General features: G+C 44.1%; 1 protein-coding gene across 1 annotated transcript; it reads left to right on the forward strand.

Annotated features, from left to right (window-relative positions):
• Positions 1-4,996: 4,996 nt before the first annotated feature.
• ZNF425 (zinc finger protein 425) lies at positions 4,997-15,589 on the forward strand. The gene is given in 5 exon segments (XM_032483258.1): positions 4,997-5,370; positions 8,916-9,042; positions 11,229-11,384; positions 12,170-13,422; positions 13,424-15,589. Coding segments are annotated over 5 exon segments (2,277 nt in total). The 5' UTR covers positions 4,997-5,244; the 3' UTR covers positions 14,039-15,589.
• The last annotated feature ends 647 nt before the right edge of the window (positions 15,590-16,236 follow it).

The raw sequence follows: 16,236 nt of genomic DNA on the forward strand, positions 1-16,236 counted from the left end.
ACTAATGGCTACCAAAATTCTGAGACTGACACATTTACTTTTTCTTTTTGTCTTTCTCCATTCACATTTATTATTCTTTTTCTGTGCTTTGCAGAATATTTGCAATATACGGGGATATATAAAGAAGACAAAAGCCACCTGTAATTGCACTATTCAAGGATAATCACTCAGCATTTTGGTGTCTATCCTTCCAGGCCACTTTTTTCTACATATATTTGTTTGTTTAACATAGTTGGAACCATAAATACTGCTTTGCAAGCTGCCTTTATTACTTAATATACTTGAATATCTTCCCTCGCATTAAATATTATTCTAAAACATAAATGTAATGTTTACATGTTATTTCATTGGACAGGTGTTTAATCATTTACTTGGACATTTAGGTTCTAATTTTCACCACTACATAAATTTAAGATGATTCTGCTTGTCCATAAATCTTCATAAGCTTTTTTGATTGTTTCCTTAGACATAGTTGCCAGGAGTGGACAATTACTGGGCAAGGAGTATGATTATTTTAGACTCTTGAAAGAGATGGCTAGATTACTATCCAGAGAAGTTATACCAATTTACATTCCCACCAGCAATATATAACTCTTTCTTTTTTGTTGTTGTGTGTCTTTCAATATTCCAAAGTTTATTTTTATGTAGTTAAAACTGTCAGTGTTTCCCTTTATGCCTTCAAAATTTTGTGTTTATACTCCAAAATTATAAAAAATATTCTTACATTTTCTTCTAGTTGTGGGAAAAAATATCTCACAGTCGTTTCCAGTTGTATGATTTGTTTATAGCAATAACCACTAACATTTGCTGAGTACCAAATGTCAGGGACCATGCTATGCTCTTTGCATGTATTATATGATCTAATCTTCTCAACTGTTCTGTAATGGAGATAACATGCCTTAAAAGTTAAATAATTTTCCCAAGGTCACAGGACTAAGAAGTGGACAAACCAGGATTCGAATGTTAGTTCCTTTGACTTCGCAGCCCAAGTTCTTGACCGCTCTGCTGCACTACCTCCCTTAAGGCCTTTAAACCAAATATCAATGTTAAATTGTTAACTGAATGAGGTAGGAGAGAGACCACTGATCAGAGATGGCAGAAGATGGTTATAGATTTTCCATTGAGAAGACAATACAGTTTGAAACTTTCAATAATATGCAAAGCTATCTTTTCACTGCCAAGTGGAAACTGATGAACAACTTTTGGGTTTTGGGAAAGTCATCAATGATCATTGACACTCTAACATTTCTTTCACGTTTTGCGATCATTCACAAGTGCTTCTGTGTGCCAGATATTATACAGGGGATGAAGATCAGAATAAGACACACTTTCTTTCTTCATGGGGCTATGGCTTTACTTAGGAGTGGGAGGTGGCAAGAAAGCAAATCATTTCAACTCATTGGGTAATGTGTAATCATTGGGTTGGTTCCCTAGGGCCGCCATTACAAATACTATGAACTGGGTGGCTTAAAACAACAGAAATTTATTTTCCCACAGTTCTGGAGGCTATAATTCTGAAATCATGGTGTCGGCAGGGCCATGCTCCCTCTGAGGCTCTAGGGGAGGGTCCTTCCTTGTTCCTGTCTAGCCTCCGGGATTTGCTGGCAGTCCTTGGTGTTCCTCGAACTATAGAGGCATCACCCCAGTCCCTGCCGTGTCATCACATAGTGTCCTTCCTGTGTCTCTGTGTTTCTGCTTCTCTTCAACTCTTCTTATAAGGACAGCAGTCAGACTGGATTAGGGGCACAACCTGCTCCCATATGACCTCATCCTAACTTACATCTTAATCACAACTGCAAAGACCCTATTTCCAAATAAGATCATATTCACAGATATCAGGGGTTAGGACTTCAATATATCTTTCTTGGGGGATGTAATTCAACGCACAACATGTAAGTGGCTGTAGTAAGTAGCATATAGGGAGGAAATTTGTTCTGGGTCCTAGGAGTTTCAGGGAAGTCTTCTTGGAGAAGGTGACATGGTAGCTGAGTCTTGAGGGGAAATAGAAGTTATCAGGTGTCCTAGGAATGGGAGATGGTCATTCCAATCAGAGTGAACAGCAATGCAAAGTCCCAGAGGTGTGCTCAGCATGGGATATTCAGAAAAGCACACGTGGGGCAGTGCTGCTGGATCTTAAAATGTGGTAACATGGGAGTAGAACACAGATGCAGAAGATTAGTGAGGCTGGAAAGCTAAATGAAATCTTAGAAGCTTGACAAAAGAAGCTTGAACAAATTAAAAACAGCAATTACCAAATACGTAAGGAACCTAACACTGAACAAGTGATTACTGTTTGTTGGGCACTTACACAACCATCTGATTTAATCCTGACATCAACCACATGACACAGGTGTTATTTCACTCCATAATTTAGGTGATTAATGGTGGACAATTCTTCATGATGTTTCTCCATGTTTTGTGACAGTTTTTATTCTGGGCTGGCTTTTCAAGGGTACTTGCATGGCAAACAACCTGGGAGGACAGAGACAGTGTCTCCCCCTGGGGAACAGGCAAATTTGTTTCTTGACCAGGATAGTAAAGATATTGTCTTTCTCCTGGACAAGTCTGCTGGCGTCCCCCTTACAAGATTAGGACAGAATTGCTAGGTAAAATATGGGAGGCCCAGTTAATTTGAATTTCAAATAAATAACTAAATTTTTGTCAGTGTAATTTTTAGTGTAAATGTGCCTTGTGCAATACTGATATTAAAATTATTTGCTGTTTATTTGAAATTCAAATGTAACGGGCATCTCTATTTTTGCTTGCTAAACCTGGCAACACTAGGTTGGGGGTTTCCTAAGCCTGCCGTCCCTCGGTACAGATCCACTGTGTGTGTGCAGCCACCTGGGCCAAGTCTATTGATTGGAGAAAGGTTACAGAGCTTTAGTATTAATGTGGAATGGAGGGGGTCCAGTAGGCATGAAGCAACAGTTTGGATTTCTCCACTTGTCGCTTCACCATCTCCAGAGACTTGATGATTATCTTGGAAGCAGGATGATTTAATGTGCAGACATCTGTAAATGGACTTTCCTTTTCTTCCTTTGGTCAGAGTCACTGGTTCGGAAACATTAGTGTGTATAAGAATTGCTGTACAGAGTTATATAAAACCACATACACTGTATGTTAGGAGCAAGTTGAAAGATGGTCAGAGTAATCTTGACTACATATGATTTTTGCCTAATATGCTGGCTTTATGCTGAATTGTTTGCAGGGAAATAACACAGAACCAGGAGACTCAGGCTAAGATAGAAACTAAGACTTGAAGAAGAGCACCAAGGAGACTTCCAGGTGGGTGAAGGAGGTGCTTATCCCCAAATGAGACAATCTGGGGCTGAGGGAGGTGGGAGGGGGCGAGGCCAGGAGGAATGAATGCCAGGGACTGTGGTAAAAGTGCTTTATCTATGTTAACTCACTTAATTATTATAGCAACCCTTCAGATATGAAAACTAAGGTTCCTATTGTTCAAATGATTTGCCTGGCACCCCAAAGATTGCAGATAATAGAGCCAATATCCAAAGCCAAGTCTTTCTCACTCTAAACTCTTTCCACCATAGCTGATTTCCTTGTGGGATAAGACTTCCTGAAGTCAGCCAGAAAGAAGCCTGGAGAAAATGAAGATGCTCAAAGTTGTTTTTGGGTGGCCTAAAACTTGGGGCAAGATTATTGTGAGGCTATGTAGGGAAGCACCTTCCTTACTCATGGAGAACAGAGGGCTGACCTGGTATGGATGGTTTAGGAAGCTAAGCAGAATTTTACAGGAATCACTGTATCTATGCCTATTCATGATTCCTTTCCTTCGGAAAGCGTGTAAGAGGCATCAGAAACTGGGTTGCCATTTACACACCAAGTGTTTAATAGGTGGTGTCCTTCAGATGTTCACCTCTCTGGTCACTTGGGATTTGAGTGTCCCAGTAAAAGACATTGTAAACCAAGAAACTTGAGGGAAAAAACCATACCCCCAATTCTGAGGACCCAGCAGCAGCTTTAGGGGAAATAGCCATTGGCTACCAAGACAGTGGAGATCTGAAGTCAACACTGACACTCTTGTTGGCAGCAGCAGAAGGAACAGCACCGGAGACACCACAAGAGCCACGAAGGAAGTTGGTGAGCCCTCCTGACGCACAGAAAGAGGAAGGGGCTCCAGTGGCTTTGAAGGCTTATGAACGCTACCAGTTAAGGGTGTAAAGTGAATTTCACTGCTACAGAGCAGACTGTCCAAATAGTACAATGGGTATTAGAATAATAAGAACTACTTTAGATCCATATCTAACACCATAAACAGGGAAATTTTGTATAGTCAAAGTATTTACTCAAAGAAAATAAATTTATATTTGTTACCCACTGTATATATAGAGAAATTCTAAATACTGAAGTGCCAGATTACATAGAAGACAAAAATGAGTGAATTTGAATACACACATTTAAAAAATATGATAAATCAAGCTACTGAATAAGAAATATATGATGAACATCACTGGGTTATGTGATGGGAATGTGATGTGAAGTGATATGAAATTTATATAAATATGTAAGATCATATATATTCTAGGATCCACCAGTCAATTATCAAATAGGGAATGAAGAAAAGAGTAACAAAGGAGAAAAAACATATTAATGCATAAAAGAACCTATAGCCTCACAGACCTAAATACACACAAACACAAATAAATACAAGAAAACATGGGATCTTTCTGCATTACTTCTTATAACCATACACAAATCTACAATTATCTCAATAAATTTTTCAATTAAAAGTCTATAGCCTCAATAGTAATTAAGTAAATGCAATTAAAACAAAGTTGAAATAGGATTACATGACACGAAGAGACATTTCACCAAAGAGGGTATGTGGGTGAAAAATCAGCACTTGAAAATGGGCTCGGGGACCCTCTGGCTGGGACAGAACCCAAGGCTCCCGTGGGTGGCGGTCGCTCCTCCCTGCCGCAGGGGGCGCTGTGGGGCGGGGCGGCCTCGAGTCCCAGCGTGCACCGCGCCGGGGCTGGGCCGGCGGGTCCGTCTGGAGCGCGAGGCCGCCGCGGGGATTGGTGCTGCGGGGTCGCCTGGACGCCCCGCGTGGCGGAGGCCGGAGCCCGGCGGGACCCGGAAGGGCCATGGCCGAGCCGGCTCTGGTAGAGGGTCCGTGGGGGATGCGGGCCCTGCCGAGGCTCCGGTCCCTGTCGCGATGTGGAGTGGGCTCCAGGTTCAGGGAGTGAGGCGGTGGGAGCCCCGGCCAGGGGGTTGTCCATGACCGGGACTGGGCTCCGACCCGGGCCGGGAAGTCGCGGCTTGGGGGCTCGAGCTGTTCCGCCGGTGATCTGCGGGGAAGTGGCCAGGTGGAGAAACCCACAGTCTCGCCAGTGGTCCGCTCAGGTCAGCCGCAGTTCCCGTCCTGTGCCGGGGCTCTTTGAACGTCCTAGTTTCTGTGCTCTGCTTATGAATGCAGCGTCCGGGGAGCACATCTCCATCAGCAAATGAGAAAAAGTTAAGAGAAGGAAGGCTGTAGACTGTTTCCTCTAGAAAAGGACAGAAAATCTGAAACCATTGTGGGTGATTTTCCTAAGTCAGATTTACCCCTAATACTGTAGTGTTTTAAAGGAAATTTTGAACACTGAGTTGAAAGCCATATCCTGAGCCTAAGCCTGGAAACTACATTCAATTAAGTATAGCCTGCTTAAGTATGTACGTTCTGCTTGTATCATTGAGATTTCATATCGAATAATCTCACCAATGTAATGCATTTTCTTCCCTTCTGCTTCTCACTCCTCTCCCCCAACATTCCTTGCCAGGAACAAATTCTGTTCAGATTTCTTCAAGCCATGTCTCTTCAACCTCCAAGAATATCGCTCTCTGTTCTATGACAATTGGTGGTTTGTAGTAGTTCTTCTTTGACTTTAAGTTTGAGTCCACAGAGAAAGTGCAAGTCATGTCAGCTGTTGTATTATTTGGGGTAGGCAAGGAGAAGTCAGCATTTTTTTCGTTAATTTTCCTTTTCACTGGAGTAGTTCAGTGCTCATGTTGAGTGTGCTCACAGAAAAGTCTTATGCAGGTGGAAAGCACAAGGTGAGGCGTAAGTAAACGGTAGAGGAACTTTTTTGAAAGTCCCACCTTATAAAAACAACACCAAGTTTAAATTTTTTTGTTATACCTGCTGATACTTCAGCTTTAGGGGCCTGTAATAGTTTTGATGATAGAATTTTATCTCTACAATTCCTCTCTCCAAATAGTGTGAAATGGCCCTAGTTATCAAGTTTCCTAGATTCCTTTATTGGGAGAGTTTACTTGGTAGCATTTGTGACCCACATTTTTTCATCTACTTGGGAAGAGCCTTAGCTGTCTTGTGAGTTGTCCAGCAGTTTCCTTGGTAGGCTGTCATCTATATTTGTAGCCCAGATTCTGAAAGGAGTGAAATGGAATTTTCAAAAGTTAAATTATATACCTTCTTTTCCTTCCCTGTTGTCAGTTCATCTGTCCTTGGAACTTCCAGGAAGAGCACTCCTAGTTAGTCAGTTCATACCAGAGCTTGTAGATTGAAGGTCCATGAGCCATTCATGGCTTACAGATGTGTTCGGGATTTTGGGGGGCCATTTCTTGTTAAAATTGTGAACTTTAGTTGCCAAGATGTAAAACTCAGAAGAGTTCGCATAAAATATGAACATTTCCAGTTTTCCTTTAAAAACTGTCACATCCAAATGTAAAACATTAAGTTCTACGGTTATGGAAAACAGTATGGAGATACCTCAAAAAAATAAAAATAGATTTACCATATGATCCAGCAATCCCACTCCTGGGCATATATCCAGAGGGATCTCTAATTTGAAAAGATACATGCACCTCAATGTTTATAGCAGCATTATTTACAATAGCCAAGACATGGAACCCTAAATGTCCATGGACAGATGACTGGATAAATAAGTTGTGGTATATTTATACAACGGAATACTACTCAGCCATAAAAAAGAATAAAATAATACCATTTGCAGCAACATGGCTGGACCTGGAGATTATTATTCTAAGTGAAGTAAGCCAGAAAGAGAAAGAAAAGTACCATATGATATTATCACTTATATGTGGAATCTTAAAAAAAGACACAAATGAACTTATTTACAAAACAGAAATAGACTCAGAGACTAGAAAACAAACTTATGGTTACCAGCGGGGAAAGTGAGTGGGAAGAGATAAGTTGGGAGTTTGAGATTTGCAGATACTAACTACTATATATAAAGTAGGTAAACAAGAAGTTTCTACTGTATAGCACAGGGAACTATATTCAATATCTTGTAGTAACCTATAATGAAAAAGAATCTGAAAAGGAATATATGTATGCACATGTATGACTGAAACATGCTGTACATCAGAAATTGACACAACATTGTAAACTGACTATACTTCAGTTTTTAAAAATGGGAAAAAAGAACATTAAGCTCTAAAACCTATGGAAGATGACATTAGAGAAAATCTTTGGGACCTAGGGCTTGGTGAAAAGTTCTTAGATGTGACACAAAAAACACAATCAATAAAAGAAAAAAAATGATAAGTTGGATGGCATCAAAATTAAAAAGCTTTTGCTCTGGGAAGGATTCTATTAAGAGGATGAAAAGACAAACTGTAGGTGGGGGGCCTATTTGCAAACCATGTATCTGACAAAGGACTTAAACAAATATATTACGAACTCTCAAAACTCAATAGTAGAAAAACAAATGAACAAACAAAACAAAGACTCCAATTAGAAAATAGACAAAAGATATGAAGTGATTTCACCAAAGAGGATATGCGAATGAGAAGCACATGAAAAGATGCTCATCATCTTGGTTCCAGAAGTGCAAACTCAAACTACAGTGAGATCACTGCACAGCTATTAGAACAGTGAAAATAAAAAATAGCAGCATTACCAAATGCTGGTGAGGATGCTGAAAAGTGATCTCTCAGACATTGCTGGTAGGAATGTAAAAGGATTCAGCCTCTATGGAAAATAGTTTCTCGAAAAAAGCTAAACATACACTTCCCCTGTGACCCAGCCATTACAGTCCTGGGCACTTATCCCAGGAAAATGAAAATGTATCCCCACCCAAAAACTTGTACATGGCTGTTTATAACAGCTTTTCTCCCTAAAAGCCAAAAACTAGAAACAACCAATGTCCCTCAATAGGTAAAGTGTTAACCAAACTGTGGTACATCCATGCCATTGAACACTGCTCAACAATAGAAAAAAATGAAATATTGATAAACAATAAACACAGCTTTGATGGATCTCAGGAGTATTATGCTGACTGACAAAAGTCAATTTCAAAAGTTTGCATACTATGACTTCATTTCTTAACAGTCTTGAAATGACAGGATTATAGAAATGGATAATAGATTAGAGGATGTGATTATAAAGCGGTAGCCCAAAGGAGATCTCTGATGACGTGAGAGTTTTGTTCCTTGATTGCTGGATTGTTACATGAGTCAGCACACATGATGAAATCACATAGAGTTATACACACATTACCAGTGTCAGGTTCATGGTTTTGATAGTGTACTGTAGTAATGTACCATGTGGCCATCGGGGTACACTGTGAACGGTACAGGGAACCCTTCTGTACTGCCTTTGCAATTTCCTGTGAATCTATAATAATGTCAAAATTAAAAGTTTCCTTGAAAATTGACATATCCAGCAACACTGGCCCAGTCATACGTAGCAATGGTTGGTTGCTGGTAAGCAAAGGATCCTCCTTTAGGTGGTACCTGTGCTTAGAGGCCTGCTGTTCATCCCCTTTACTTGGCTGCAGTAGTGCATCTGTGACCTCTTCGCTATGTGGCACCATCCAGAGATAACTAGTTTAATATTGCTTCTTCCTGTCTCTTAAAGACATGGACATTGAAAAACAAAGTAGCCTTAAAGGGAACATGTATGTGTATTCTGTTTGTGATTTCAGTTAACCGTGGCATTTGATGATGTGGCCTTATACTTTTTGGAGCAAGTGTGGGACATCCTGGAAAAGTGGCAGAAGGAGATGTATCAGCAAGAAATGAAGACCAATTATGAGACACTTGATTCCCTGGGTAAGACGGGTTCTAAGGATCACTTTTGAGGAACCAACCTAATACTAATAGGCTTTCCTCCCTTTATTGGCTGTTGGCTGGTTGAATATGATACTGTGCCCCATTTACATTCACAATGTCTCCTTAACTTCCTATAATGGCCTGGGAGTATTTAACTTGTCCCTTTTCACCCAGTGATATCCGTGCCCCTCAGCCTTATTAACACTCTGAATTCTCTGAACACTCTACCTCTCCCTCATTTCTCCCACAGTTACAATTACTAAATAATCTAATGGCCTCTCTTTTTAAGTGTGTTGTTTTATTTCTTTAACTGATATTTTTTAGTGCCTGCTCATGTGGCCTGAATAAGATGTGTCTTATAAGAACTGTGGCTCTCACGAAGGGGACATAGTTAATGTATTGGAATAAGCTGAGGACTCAACACATGGCACAGTGTAGATGCAACAAGGAGGAAATTTTCCTGGCAGAGGGAGAGAAGAGAGAGCAGTGGGATGGGATCATCCAGTATCTCTAGGGAAGTACTCAGGGAGGAGATTGAAAGAGGAATTTGGGGAGATTTTACCCATCTTGCTCTAACTCGATCTTGTATCATTAAGAATATTTCTCCTGTTATCAACTTAACAGGTGATCTCAGTATAATCTGAAGGATCCTTTTTCTCTTTGGGGGTTTATAACTTATTCTGAGCTATGAATGACAAGAGGGAGTCAACCATGTGAAATCAGGGGGAAGAAAATTCTAAGCAGAAGAAAATTCTAAGCAGAGGAAAAACTAGTACAAAGGCCCAAAGGTTGGAATGAATGAGCTCCGTACATTGTGGGAACCACAGTGAGGCTGCTGTGGTACATGCTTAGAGGGCTGGGACGAGAGTGAAGGAGAAGAGGACAGAAAGGTCGGTGATGCCAAATCACAGAGGGCCTCTAGGCTAAGGTATGGGTTGGATTTATTCAAAAGACGAAGGGAAGATGATAAGATTTAACTGGCGTAATACAATATCTTTTTTTTTTTTAACAATTACTTGGGTTGCTATGTGGAGAATGAATTGTACTGCATGGTATTAAAGGAGAGACACCAGCCAAGGGCCTTGGCAGTGCTGGTGAGTCTTTACAGAAGCTAAACCAGGTAGGTAGTAACGAAGCCAGAGAGCAGTAGGCAGTCTCCAGACATGTTTTGGAGGTAGCATCCCAGATTTTGCTGGTGGCTTGTATGTGGAGTCGAAGGGTGAAAGGAGACTCAACTTTAAGATTTTTGGCTTGAGTATCTTGATGGCAATGGTTTTATTCACTGACATGAGAAAGGCTTGGGAGGGAGCAGGTTTCGGCCACATTAAGTCTGAGACACTTATTTAACATTTATATAGATTTGTAACATAGATAATTGAGTATTGGAGACTCTGGAATTCCAAGTGAAGATCAGGACTGGATTTACACATCTGAAAGTCATTGTATAGATGACATTTTAGACCACAGGGCTAGCTGGGATCACCTAAGGAGAATATGTCGATGGTACAGAGCCCCAGGACACCCCAGCATGTAGGGGTCAATCTTAGGAGAATAAGGCCAGCCGGGTGGGAGAAACTAGAGTCCTGTGCTAATCCAGTGTTGAGTACTGAGTTAGCACAATTAGTGTCCTTGGGCTTGGAGAATCCAGTCTGATTTTCCAAATTTTAGAAACCAAACAGTATGGTTTGCAAATGATTTTCTTTGCAGGATGTCCTGATCCTCACCCCAGAGATTAGGATTTAGCAGGTCCAGGCTCAGGCCCAGGAATTGACATTGTTAACAAGTGCTTCAGGTGCTGCTAATGCTGATGGGACACAGTTCGCTTTGAGGAACTGGGATCCAAGGGCTGAGCCAGAGGTGACACCACTGCAGGGTATCTGATGCCTCTTCTGAAATCCCCCCACTATTTTGTAAGAAGCTTCTTCCCTTCAGGCTGATGTCCTTAGACACCTGACTCTCCACCTCTTCATAATCACTATTATTTAACAACCTCCCAGTTCCTTCACTGTGTTGATGGAGAATGTTGGCACCTTAGTAATAATTTCATTCATACTAATTTCAAGGGTTTCTATTTTTTTTAACCTAACTTTGATCTCATGTCCCCAGGAATCAAAGTCAACCTTGAAAATCGTTTTTAGTCAAGTACTCAGGAAACCAGACTGAGTCTGTGTGGACTCTCTTTGCAGGCTGTGCTTTTTCAAAGCCCAATTTGATCACCTGGATGGAACAAGGAAGAATGCTGTTCATCAGAGACCAAGAGCGCTTAGAAAAAACACGAGTGACCCTTAGGCCTTCTGCTGGCCAGCAGTTGGACTTGAATACTGGCACGTCCCTATGTGTTGGTGAGCAGATGGATCTGGGGGCCTGACTCCTTTTATTTTCCTAGCATCCTTTTCTGATGTTTCTGCCTGGTCAGCAGGACCTGGAGGTAGTGAATAAGAAACATTGTTTTGATGGAGAATGTTATTATTTTTACTCAAGTGGGTAGCAAATATAAGAATGTATTACTTTTACAAAGAGGGAAGGTGTGTATATTTCCATAAATTAAAAAAAAACCCTCCAACCCCCGAAGTTGAGAAACTGCTGGTAAGAGAACAGTAAAGAATCCACTTGTCCAGTCCTGAGGAAAAAACCACCCTCCCATCATATCATCACACCCATCTGAGTCTAGAGAAATGAGAAGCCTTCCAATTGTGTGCAATGTATTTTTTTATTGTACAGATTTTTAGAATTTGGGATTTTTTTAATCCCTTTTGAAGGATCACTTTTTTAATTCCTTGCATCATAAAGGAAACATTTGGAACATATTAACACTTTTAAGTATTTAAGGAAACTTGTCATTTTTAAGTCCCTAGGAATCAAGGACTCTCCTGAAGAAGAGATTTAAACCCAGGGAATGCGTGGCTAGTTCCATGAGAGAGAAAAGAATTCCCAAGGGCTTCATGTCATTGCTACCATCTATTAATTCACTCATCAATGTAGTCTTCCAGTGGCAGGCAAATTCACAAAGTCATCCGGGTCAATGGGATTCTTTTCCCCACATTGTTAATGACACGCAGATGGTCCTTGACCCCACCTACGCACAGATGTATCACTGATGAGGGTGGATCTTCTTTTTTCTCTCCAGGTGACCAAGGAAATCCTGGGGCAAAAGAAGAGGAATGCCATTTAAATGATCTCCAGGAGCAGGGCTCATGTGCTCCCTCATCCAAGGAGGAAAGAAAGATTTCATCAGATCAAAGAGCCTCCTTAAAACATCCAAGTCTCCAAGAAACAGAGATGCTAAATAAAAACCTTGACGCCACAGCATCTAATCAGGACCAGAATGATCCATGGCCTAAGCTGACCAGAGCCCCAGGTCACCTGGAAATTCCACCAGGGCCGAGACTTTATTCCTGCTTTGTCTGTAGGAAGGTCTTCCAGATAAAGAGAGACTTGGTGAAGCACAAAAGGAACCACTCCAAGAGCCAGCCCTGTAAAGATCCGAAGCAGGAGACCAAGTCCCAAGGGAACGCTGAGCTCGGGATGGACCCGGCGATCCTGTGTAAGCAGCAGCATTTCCAGGGTGGCAGGTTCAAGGAGAGCTGTTTTCTTAAGCGCAGCCTGGTCACTCGCCAGACTGTTGACATGGGGCAGCGGCCCTTCCAGTGCCCCAAGTGCGACAAGGCCTTCCAGGACAGAGCCACTTTGGAGAAGCACCTGTGTTTGCACAAAGGGGAGAGACCGTTTTCCTGCGAGGAGTGTGGCCAGGGTTCCATCCAGCCGGGCCAGCTCGCCGATCCTCTCGGGGTGCACAGCGGGAGGAGGCCTTTCCAGGATCCGCAGTGCGGCCAAAGCTCCTCCCGGCCGGCGGCCTTGCTGGCCCACGAGCGGACGCACATCGCGCAGCAGCCGTTCTCTTGTGACCAGTGCGGGAGGAGGTTCTCCCACAAGGCCAGGCTCACCGATCACATCAGGGTGCATACGGGGGAGAAGCCCTTCCAGTGTCCCGAGTGCCAGAAAAGCTTCCGCCTCAACAGGAGCCTGAAGGCGCATCGCTTCCAGCACAGCGGGCAGAAGCCCTTTGGGTGCCCGGAGTGCGAGCGGCGCTTCTGCTGGCGGAACGCCCTGCGGGCGCACCAGCGGCTGCACGGCCAGGAGAAGCCGTTCTCCTGCGGGGACTGCGGCCGGAGCTTCACCCGGCCTTCCAAGCTTGCGCGCCATCGCCGGGTGCACGACAGACAGGAGTTCGCCAGCGACCAGTGCGCCAGGACCTTCGCGCGGCCGGCCCGGCTGGCGCGCCACCGCGGGGCCCACGCCCGGGACCGGGCGGCGTCCTGCGCCCAGCGCGGCCGGGGCTCCCGGCGGCCCGCGCACCTGGCGGAGCACCGGCGGCTTCACAGGCGGCGCGCGGCCCTTCCGCTGCCCCGAGTGCGACAAGAGCTTCTTCTGGAAGGCCTCCCTGAAGGTCCACCAGCGGCGGCACCGGGGCGAGCTGCCGTTCGTGTGCGGGGAGTGCGGCAAGGCCTTCGCCCAGCCGTCCCAGCTCACCGAGCACGGCAGGATCCACAGCGGGGAGAGACCTTTCCCGTGTCCCGAGTGCGACAGGCGTTTCCGCCTCAAAGGCAACCTGAAGAGCCACCTGCTCCAGCACCGCGGCGACAAGCCCTTCTCCTGCGCCAAGTGCGGCAAAAGCTTCACGCAGCAGTACCGGCTCAGGGAGCACGCCCGCGTCCACAGCGGCGAGAAGCCCTTCCAGTGCCCGCACTGCGGCAAGAGCTACTGCATCCGCGGCAGCCTGAAGGTCCACTTGCACACACACAGGGCAGAGAAGCCCTTCGGGTGTCCCGAGTGCGGCAAAGGCTTCCTCCAGAAGAGGAGTTTGAAGATGCATCTGCGTCACCACCAAGGGGAGAGGCCTTTTCCCTGTGCTGAGTGCGGGAGGAGCTTTACCTACCTGGGCGCCCTCAACACCCATCTTGCGGTCCATGCCAGGGGAAAACCCTGCGGCCCCTAGGTCACACCACACAGAGAGTAAGTGGTGACAGCTCTGAGGAGGCGCCAGCTGCTCTGTTGGCTCTGGCCGAGGCAGAGAATTCACCCAAGGTAGGAGGGTACAGCTCAATGGTAGGGTGCAAGCTTAGCAGCCATGAGGTCCCGGGTTCAATCCCCAGTACCTCCAACAAAAAAATAAAATAATAAATAAATCTAATTACCTATTCCCCCTAAGTAAAAAAAAAAAAAAAAAAGAATTCACCCAACACGCTTCAGAAGCTCTGGCCAGATGCGCAGCGGGCAGGCTATGACCGCTCCTTGAACAAGGTTCCAAATAATCCACGCACAAGACAAAGAGGCCTCTCCCCTCTATAATCTCATGGGCATGTCTTGCGAATGATGGAAGGAACACTTTTATTCTGTTGTTATTTCGTGGGTTTTTTCAGTGTCATCCAAGAGCATGGTGGTCCCTTCATTAAATTCTGAAAGCACAACCTGATGGAAGAAATGTTACCGACTGAATTGTTTCCCCCAAAACATGTCAGTCAGCTTTCCATTACTGAGCCTCCTTATTTAAATTTGTGTGGGAAAGTTTCAGTTTTCTCTCATAGTGAATTTTTATTCTCTCTCAAGTGGTCGGAGGGCATCTGTGTTTGGGGGCAATTTCTCTGCACTATTAAAAATAAATATTGTCATCTACCACCTTATTTATTAAAATGATGGCCCACATTGGTGTTAAAAATCTAAAAATCCACCATTGTAATAAGCAGTGTTATTTATCTTCCCTCCCCTGCATTTTCCACAGTGTGTCAGTTCCCAGATATAGTTGCCTTCACATCATGGTTTCTGAGATTAACACCAAAGGAAAAATATTGTCAGTCCATCGTATAACTCCATTTTTTGTTCTGTGGCCTAAGCCATCATTATAATTTTCCAGCCTAGATTTGATCTAGCAAACCTTTATCTATCTCTTAGACTGTCAGTCTTTCATGTTATTCTTACAAAAACGTACAGATTTCTTTCCTTAGAGAATCTTCAGGGCCTACATAAATGTTCTGCCTTTGAGCACACGGGGTTCCAGATCACCTGAATCAGAATTAGCTGGAGTCAGGGGCACTCCACTAATCACAATGTCTAAACAAAACGGAGAGGTGCCCCCTCTGGGTGTTCCAGTCCCTGTAGGTGCAAGTCGCTTGGTGAGTTGATGATGCCTTTGTGCAGAGAAAATGACACTTTCCCCCAGCCAGCGGCAGGGCACGTGTGGGCTGGATGTCAGCGCTGGCTGGCCTCTTACCAGTTTACTTCAGGACAGTTCTGTGCCTTTGCCTGGGGTGCATGTTAAAAACACAGACTCTAAGGACCCTCCCCAGATGTACTGAGTGACCATCCTCCCAGGTGATCTTGTGCAAGTTGAAGTGTCAGAGCCTTTGACCTAGTGAGTGGAGAGACTGGAGGAAGGCAGGCTTTTTTCGAAAGGCATTCTAGTCCTCCTGAGGTGAGATTCAGTCTAGAACTCCTCTTTTAGCCTTTTCCCCCCTCCCCCTTGTAATAAAGCTTCTTGTGATAAAAGTTCCTTACATTATGGCTGTGTTAGTCTGCCTGGGCTGCCACACAAAATGCCACGAATTGGGTGGCCTAAACCAGAGACATTTATTTTCTTACAGTTCTCGAGGCTGGCAGTCCAAGATAAAGTGCCAGCAGAGCTGGTGTCTGCTGAGGGCCTCTCTCCTTGGCTTACCTATGTCCCCTTCTCCCTCTGTGCTCACATGGCGTTTCTTTGTGCGGGAGTGGGGGTGGAGGATCTCGTATTTCTTTCTCTTATAAGGACACTAGTCCTATTGGATTAGGACCTCAACCCTGTGACCTCATTTAACCTTAACGAATTAACATCGGGGAACCTGGTCGTGTAGCCCTGGACCTGCACAAAGTGAATGAGGACGTGGAGACTAGGCAGCCTGTGCTGGTGGCACCTCCCCTAAAGGGAAGGAAACGCCGAGAAAGTGGAAGAAACAGGCCCCCCACCAAATCCAACAGCCAGCTGAGCCCATCATCCGCCTGTCTTTTCTCACTCTCCTGAGCCTCACCTTACGCAGCAATTTCTTCTGTTATCTCTGAGATGCTGACGACTTTCAAGTCTATAAACTCATATCTGTATTTCCAACCTCCCCGAGTATTTCTGGCTTCCACGGACATCTCAAACACAAAATGCCCAAAATAAGA

Source organism: Camelus ferus, chromosome 7 (genome assembly GCF_009834535.1).
Source record: "Camelus ferus isolate YT-003-E chromosome 7, BCGSAC_Cfer_1.0, whole genome shotgun sequence".
Lineage (NCBI taxonomy): Eukaryota > Metazoa > Chordata > Mammalia > Artiodactyla > Camelidae > Camelus > Camelus ferus.